Raw genomic sequence first — 7,856 nt, forward strand, 5'->3', positions numbered from 1 at the left:
GGCGGCCCCCGGCGCCTCCGCCTCCCAACCGTCTGTGCCACGGCCCGCCGGGCCGGGCCCAGCGCCTCTCTGGCCGCCAGGGCCGCGGGCGGCCCCGGCGGCGCGGCCACTGCAATGCCGGACTCACCGCCGTGACTGGCCTGAGGGCGGCCAGCCACCCGGTGTCGCCGGACCCGCAGCCTATATTGAAATTAGTTGAATTATGCGATCTACATTTCAAATTTTCATCTGCATTCGTCAAAAAATTCAGCCAGAGTGATCCCTCATCAACTGCTTGGCATGGCGGGAAAGAACTTGGATGCCCTCACTGTAAAGAATGCAGTCCCAGAGGAGGGGAGAAGCCTGAGATGAGGAGATAGATGAGAGAAGAGGAGAGCAGGAGAGCAGAAAGGATGGAAAGGAGAGGATGGAGAGGAGAGCAAAGGAGAGGTGTGTCATGTAGGGGAGAGCCAAGGAGAGGAGTGGTAGAGAGATTGGAGGTCGTGACTTCCTCGATAACATACTTCTTCCATATTGTGAGAAATACTTGTCTGCTTGTCAGGGCCACTACCTGATAGGAGATGAGTATGTACGTTCGCATCAAGAGGCAAAGGCGAACAATCTTCCTGAGTTGTAAGATTTACTCCCCTCGCCATCCCTCTTGGTGGTCTGACATGCCTCCAGGCGAGCCGTCAGACACATTCTCAAAGCTCAAGGCAAAAGTTGCGAGCATTTCATCTACCGAGGTCGTTTTCCTCTATGATCGGTCTTCGAGTCCGAGATCCTGACTTAGTTGGTCATCTTCAGCCAGACAAGGTCCGGCTATTAACTATCGTTGATCAGATCAACTGCGAAGATGCCAAGGTGAGTTCATTCTCTTGGAAACACAGCAATCACGAGAGCCTCTGCAGACATTGAGAGACTTGAAGATCGAAGACGGAGCGATCCTAGCGTTGGTACTCCCCGATTCCTCAAAGGTACTGAGGATTCTGCAACGTGGGCAGTGTGATATTTTGTGACGGCGAGTGCAGGATGGGGGATGGGAGAGTATTGACATTGTTGAACCGACACCTGATGTACTGCAGGAAAGCGATTCACTTGCTGAAACGAAATGAGAAGCTTGTTCATGAACGTGACCATGAGGACGCATGAGCACAAACCATGCTTCAACATGACGAGGCAAGTTGGCTGTGCAGCACGTATGCACGTTCGCCGATGGCACCGGGGCAATGGATTTAGAATGATAGGTTGCAAAGATTAGAGGACCACACAAAGGACGTTGTAGAGAGTTTCAAATCAAATTTCACAACATTTACATGAAAATCTTAAAGAACAACACATCGTTTTGGATCAACCACGTCGCTGATCATGGTGCCGGCAAGAATATTCTACTACGAGGAGATGAGGTGTCGTAGATTGCCTGTGAATCATGACTGTTAGTTCGCCAGAGATAGAAGTTTGAGCCAACTGATGTTCACCTTGCGATCAGCCGGTGTCGAAGCTAGGGGGCTGCAGAAGAATAGGGAAGGCAATCTCTTTTCCCTAGGTGAAAGGGGTTGAGGGTACAAAACTTCTCTTGTACCCTCCACTTACTGCATGAAGCATGCCGAATCGAAGTTTTTGGAAGCATTCTCCCCCCCAACAAGCAGGTGAAATTCATTATGATAACCCTGAACAGACAAAGGGCATAAAAAAAAAACAAGTCGCTCAAGGAAGATTGCGCAATCAGAAACATTTCCCTCACCGTGTTATAAATGCCCCACGTGTTAGTATGCAGCCAGCGCACCCTCCACATGGAACTTGATTGTGAGCAGTAAGAGCTCCAGTAGTAGTGTGTAAAGAACGCAACTTACCTATCCCCGAAATGATCTTCGAGCAGAGTTCCAGGTCCATCATCACCAGGAAACCTGCACGCAGGGAAAAAATCATATCAGGTGTCCTTGTCACATGTTGCACCTGGAGCGACAACCTGCACTGGCCAGATGCCATGTAGGCATCGAGATCGAGCGTAACGAGTAGACCTGGCCTGCAGCATACAATCATTATCAAATCTGTCTATTTACATGCAACATGTGCCTTACCTCGCGTTGTCTTTTCCGACCTTGATTGGTCCCATATCAAAATTTTGTTCGCGCCTCGGTGAAGTAGGGGATTGTGAGATCGCCTGGTAAATAGCTGTGAGAAACCTCCGATGGCTCTCGGGCCTGCAAGAAGACCTGCATGAACGTGAGGGCGTACTGGACCCCCGCGTGGAAGCTCCTGTGGACGGGTGAGGTCAACGCTAGCAACTGGATGGATCGGGTCTCCTTACCCAGGGTTGCTCTTTGCCCTCATGAACGTCTTGAATGATTTCGTTCCACTCCCAGCACGAGAAAATGATCTGCAAGCGCTCATGAGCTCCCCGGAGAGACACAGCAACTACGAATCATACTTTGAAGGGCTGCCCGGTAGATGCACCGGCGAATGTTGGAGGTCGCTGCTCGGCGTCCTCTCTTTGAACATCTCCACAGCCATAGCCATCTGCTCTGACTGCAAAGAGGCTTGAAAATCAGGGAGTATGCCAAGGTATCAAGACAGCTTACCACTGCTTCATCTGCCGTCTTCTTGATATGGATGCGAACGTCGTCGGACATATTTTCGTACAATTTGGAAGCAAGGACAGAGTACTTTTCCAGGATCTCATAAAAATCATTGCGCTCAAGCTCAAGTAGCAGGCACTGGTCGAGGGCGAACGCATCAGCTTTCCTTCCTTCCTGGAGCATGAGCCCCAGTTCTCCCAAGTAAGATCCTTTCTCCAGAACGACGACCTGCTTGCCCTGGACTCGGATAGAGATCCTACCTTCGTTGACAAAGTACATGCTCGTGCCCTTCTCCCCTTCAAAGAAAAGAAACTCTCCGGATGGAAGAGTGAGCGGCTTCAGAAACTTCGTGATCTCTTGGCAGCAAGCAAAGCCCATGTCGCTGAAGGCGGGTGGCACATGCCATATCCCCGACCACCCAGACACGTTCTTTGCTCCATTGACAATCATCTCATCACTTCCTCCTCTCTTCTTTTCTCTTCCTCTCGTCTCCTCCTTCACTCTCAATGCTCCCACGCTCCCCCCACTCGCCATCACTGACCCCCCACAGCCCATCTCGATTGCTTGTGATTTATGCGGCGCCTCGAGTCACAACCGCCTTTTTCAATTCCCCCCCCAAATATTTTCAAGTACCCCCACCCGTTTGACTGTTTGTGTGGTATCAATCTTTCCCCAATTTGTATGAAATCAGAGCCATGGAAGGAAAACCTCCCTTTAAATTTCAAACATATTTGACTAAGCGAAGGATCACTTCCATGGGAAGGATTCGCTTGGAATTTAAATTTTTTTGATAAGGAATCGAAACCACATTCTTTCGTGATCCAAGAGGAGCTAGGCTTACATCACCCCCCACCATCCAAATGTAAGATAAAATAACCGGTACTTCGGATCAGAGACGTTGCGACCCCCCACTGCTTGTGCCTCGGAAGTTGTCATGTACCCACTCAGACTACCCTACCCCTTACCAAAGCACACCCTACCCACCACTACCGTACTTTTGTGCATCAAAACATACCCTTGTGGTTAAAGTTGTGTTACCCTACCCCCCCTTTATAGGCAACATCCAATCCAATCCCGAAGGCACTTTTTAGTGATGACTGGGGTACGTGGAAAGTGCATGAGAAAACGGTTTTTCATTGCAACGGTTACGAGAGCAGCAGCTAGTACGGTTATACATCCGTTGAAATCTCCTGGTCATTTTGCCCTTGGATTGTAGCCAACGGAAATGCATAAGGGGAGCAAGGGGAAGGAAGGGGAGGGACTGAGGCACTTTTGCTTGTTGCGGAGGATCATCGTCGGTGGCAGAGGGTCCTGAGCAGAGGACAGGAGAGAGGATGCTGGTAGGGCGAGGAAGGAACGACCCATCGGATTTCCTTTGACTTGGAGCACAATCCCATCCTAGCACCTAGAAGTGTCGCCCTCCCCTGTTGGCCGTCCGTCCTCTCAGCTCGGGGATGGAAGCCTTTCTAGCAAGACACTTCGAGCGCAAGGCGATGGCGGATGTCAACTTGCTGGTGAGACAGAAGTCGATGAGAGAGATGCTTGTCGATGAGCAGCAAATCGCTGCCGCTGCAGCAGCAGCAGCAGCTGCTGCTGCTGCAGGAAAAGACAGGCCCGAGCGAAGGTTCTTGTTCGCGTCAGCGAAGCGGATGAAGGACGTCCCTGACTATGACAAGAACACGACGGTGCTTCGCTCTGAGAGTGGTATCGATCCATCTGCATTCACCTGTGCATCCTTCCAACCCCCCGTCTCCCTCCATCCCTCCATCCCCGTCTCCCTCCATCCCTCCATCCCCGTCTCCCTCCATCCCTCCATCCCCGTCTCCATCCATCAATCCGTGAAGTTTTCCATCTCACGTTTGTCTTCCTTCTCCTCCTCCACCACCATCACTACCACCATCATTCATCTACCACCACTAGAAGAAGTGTAGATAATGATCCTCAATCGTTTCATCCTAGGCGTCCTGGATCTCAACCATCTGGTAGACTCCAACCAGCTTGAGGAGCAGCGGAAGGCGGGAGAGACAGGGTTCCGCTTCCTCGACTACAACAACCTGGAGGTGCTCGAAACGGTCCTGCATGAGAGGGACGGCATAGTGGAGGGCATTCGCCGCCATATCGACGTTAAGAATGTGATGACTTCAGCTCACAGCTTTCCTCTGCTTCACCTCGCTATTTCCCACCCTGCTCTCATTCTCTCTTCCTCTCCGGCTGTATGGCCCTTCCCCTGAGCTCCTCGTGCGTATTCTGTCCCCCTCCCTCTCCCTCTCTCTCCCTCCTCCTCCTCTCTCTTCCTCTCCTCTCTCTCTCCGTCGCTGTGCTCTGAGCGCACGTTGTCAGGAGCGAGATAGCAAGAGGGACATCATCTGGATCAGGCCCAGAGACGCCGAACAACATCACACCAAGTGAGGAGGAAGGGAGCGGGGGAGAGAGGAGGGCAGGATAGAGGAGGGAAGGACGGGGGGGCAGGGGAGGAGGTCTCAAAGTTGAGTCTCGACATGCAGGACAAGGATAAGGAAGGAGAGTGTCCGGTGCGACCTGCTGGAAAACGGCAAATGGACGACCGGAGAGCTTAAAGACGGGAGCACAAAGTCGTACAGATTCGTCCTCAAGGCAGAGGTGATGGAGGACGGGCCCCCAGCCCTGAGGATCGAAGTGACAGGTCGGAGGAGGAAGGGAGGAGGAGGAGGAGGGAGGGGGGGGGGGGGGGGAGTGACTTGCAAGGAGACTGGGAGATGAACGACAACGGGGAAGATGGGCTGGGGAGGGGAGGGGAAGGGAGGAACTAGTGGAGGATGGGACGCTTACATGCGCACTGCGAGCAGGTCAGACAGAGAAGGACGATCCTGACATCGTGGTCTCGACCTATGAGATTCCAAAGCAGAACAGTTTCCAGGTCTGACGCTCTCCTGCCCTCACTTCATGTGCTTCCTCCTCCTGCCCTGTCCTCTGCTGATAGATCAGCTCATCCCATCCCTCCACCTCCACCTCCACCATCATCTCCACCACCACCACTCTCCACCTCTACCTCCATCTCCATCTCCACCTCCACCTTTGATGGTTCTGCGCAGTGGAGAAGCATGGGATCAGGAGAAGATTTCATAGAGATCGTTCCGTCGGACTCCCAGTATCGTCTTGGAACCTACTACATCACAGTCTGCGCGTGCACCCCCGACTGCAAATATAAGATCAGAGTGAGGACTGTTTTCCTCCCCTTCCACTTCCTCTTCCTCTTCCTCTTCTTCTTTCCTCTCCCTCTTCCTTTCCTCCTTTCCTTCCTCTCTCTCATATCTTCTTCATCCTCTCCACTTCCTCCCGCTGTTCTTCTTCCTTGCCCTCTACCTGCTGATCTACACCATTTCCTTCATTTCATTTTCTTGCTTTCCTACTTCCCTCCTCTTTCGGCATCGCCTAGCCGTCTCCTCCTCCTCCTCCTCCTCCTCCTCCTCCTCCTTCTCCTCCTCCACTCTCCGCTCTCCGCTCTCCGTTCTCCGCTCCTGCCACTACCGGCCCCTCATCGCTCCCTGCAGCCTCCCTCTCTGCTCGCTGCTCACATTTCCACAGGTTGCCTCTGGCAACTTTGACAGGGAGGCGAACCTGATCAGAAGGCTGGCGATCTTTGACGCAAGTGAGGACGAGACAGAGATGTCTTGTTGATGTTCTTGTTTCTCCTGCACTCTTGTTTCGCTGTCTTCCTGCTGTTCTTTCTGGGATCGTTGTGCAAGATGTGAAGGATGAAGATAAAGATGATGATGATGATGGTCGTAATCGATGATTCATAGCGATACAACTCAGTTCCATGCTCTCCTCTGATGTCAGCCAACTGTCACTGCATTTGAGCTTTTAATCTTTGCGATTGTTCTCTTCCTCACCTCCGACGTTTCAGCATATCAAGGCATCAAGTCTTTCATATCCTCTGCCAACGAAAGGCGGGTGAGCGAAATCTGGGTAGAGGAGAGGTGGGGAGGGTGAGGAGACGAGGCAGAGGGGAAGGAGCAAGTGCGGGAAGGAAGGAGGAGAAAGCCTGCAATGGAGAGAGGAAGCGTCATGGTGGGCGGAGAGAGAGAGGACGAGGATGAAAATTTGAGAGGAATGGAAAACGGAGGATGAGATTTTAGAGGAAGTGGAGAGAGGTGACTAACAAGGAGGAGGAGGAGACAGTCGTTGACAAGCAGGAGAAGGAAAAGGAGGAGGAGGAGGGGGAGGGAAGCGTAGACTGAAGATTGCTCCTGTAGGTTGCTTCTCGTGGAGGAATTTCGTGGCGTCAGTACATGAGGAGCACTTCCGCCATGCTCCGTCCCGCCAGCGCCATGTCGCGCTCCTCCTCCCTCCCTCCTCCGCCCCTCCGCCCCTTCAGCAGCCTCGAGCTCCATGACAAGGAGGGAGAGGAGGAGAGGACGGGAGAGTGGCTGAGGGAGGAGGCGGAGCTGGCGGAGGAGGGGAGCACGGACGTCGAGGGGAGGATGGAGATAGTCCAGGAGCTTCGGACTCAGTCCAGGCCGAGCTCGTCGCTGCAGCGGAAGATGTCGGTGGAGAGTTTGGATCTCAATTCCTCGAAGACAAGAAGAGGAGGAGGTTCGGGCGACCTGTCTCGCAGACTGTCCGTGGGGAGAAGCGAGGAGAAGATTGATGCGGCTAGAGGACGTCCGGTTTCGCCCTACAAGGTGAGAGGGAGAGGCGAGAAGGAGGAGGAGACAAGTGAGGGAGAAAATTGCAAGTCAAGTAAGAGGTGGGAGAAGGTTGGTGGTGGAGGGGCAGATGAAAATCAGATCAGCAGCAGCAGCAGCAGCAGCAGCAGCAGCAGCAGCAGAGCTGACGGAGGCGTCCAACAGGAAGTGGCTCAGAACGTCCTCTCCTTGTCAAGATCCTCGCGGGAAGAGTCGCCGCTAGGACGACAAGGAGCGTTGAGGAAGATGCAGGAAGCCTTCAAGACTGTCGACGAGGTCACGGTGATAAACATGTTGCATACTGGTGCCTCCTCCTTCTTGAGGAAGGGAAGAGAGAGGGAAGGAAAGGGAAGGGGGAGAGGGGGAAGATATGCAATGAGGCACAGCTGAGGGAGGAGGAGCAGAGGAGGGAATTGGTTGTGTGGAGGGGAGAAGAATGGGGAAGGTGGAAGGAGGAGGATGGGGAATGGAAAAGAAGGAAAAGACGAGTGGAGGAGGAGGGGGAGGGGGAGGGGGAGGAAGAAGAGGCGTTTGAGCTGAAGGAGATACAGAAACACAATCAGACAAAAGTGGTCTGGGTATGCAAGGAGGGGCCGATCAAGTCGAGAGCAGATCTGTACAGGATGACGGT

At 53.1% G+C, this 7,856-nt stretch overlaps 3 protein-coding genes across 3 annotated transcripts in view; 2 read left to right on the forward strand and 1 right to left on the reverse strand.

Annotated features, from left to right (window-relative positions):
• Window positions 1–566: 566 nt before the first annotated feature.
• GUITHDRAFT_113913 (hypothetical protein) lies at window positions 567–1,094 on the forward strand (the record flags this gene model as incomplete). The annotated part of the gene is made up of 5 exons (XM_005826843.1): window positions 567–612; window positions 664–725; window positions 787–843; window positions 891–956; window positions 1,011–1,094. 5 exons carry the CDS (start codon window positions 567–569, stop codon window positions 1,092–1,094), a joined length of 315 nt encoding a protein of 104 aa, XP_005826900.1.
• Window positions 1,095–1,638: 544 nt separating this feature from the next.
• Window positions 1,639–3,113, reverse strand: GUITHDRAFT_143094 (hypothetical protein; the record flags this gene model as incomplete). The annotated part of the gene is made up of 7 exons (XM_005826844.1): window positions 1,639–1,649; window positions 1,833–1,886; window positions 1,936–2,005; window positions 2,166–2,238; window positions 2,291–2,359; window positions 2,411–2,499; window positions 2,562–3,113. 7 exons carry the CDS (start codon window positions 3,111–3,113, stop codon window positions 1,639–1,641), a joined length of 918 nt encoding a protein of 305 aa, XP_005826901.1.
• An 899-nt stretch (window positions 3,114–4,012) lies between these two features.
• GUITHDRAFT_113915 (hypothetical protein) overlaps window positions 4,013–7,856 on the forward strand; it is a gene marked incomplete at both ends in the record, with an annotated part of 4,501 nt that continues 657 nt past the window's right edge. The window contains 10 exons of the mRNA XM_005826845.1: window positions 4,013–4,262; window positions 4,518–4,690; window positions 4,899–4,963; window positions 5,063–5,220; window positions 5,384–5,454; window positions 5,630–5,752; window positions 6,123–6,186; window positions 6,445–6,491; window positions 6,794–7,222; window positions 7,391–7,507. Of these exons, the coding sequence (XP_005826902.1) occupies window positions 4,013–4,262; window positions 4,518–4,690; window positions 4,899–4,963; window positions 5,063–5,220; window positions 5,384–5,454; window positions 5,630–5,752; window positions 6,123–6,186; window positions 6,445–6,491; window positions 6,794–7,222; window positions 7,391–7,507 (1,497 nt within the window). The remainder of the gene's footprint in view (window positions 4,263–4,517; window positions 4,691–4,898; window positions 4,964–5,062; window positions 5,221–5,383; window positions 5,455–5,629; window positions 5,753–6,122; window positions 6,187–6,444; window positions 6,492–6,793; window positions 7,223–7,390; window positions 7,508–7,856) is intronic.

This window comes from Guillardia theta, assembly GCF_000315625.1.
Source record: "Guillardia theta CCMP2712 unplaced genomic scaffold GUITHscaffold_71, whole genome shotgun sequence".
NCBI lineage: Eukaryota > Cryptophyceae > Pyrenomonadales > Geminigeraceae > Guillardia > Guillardia theta.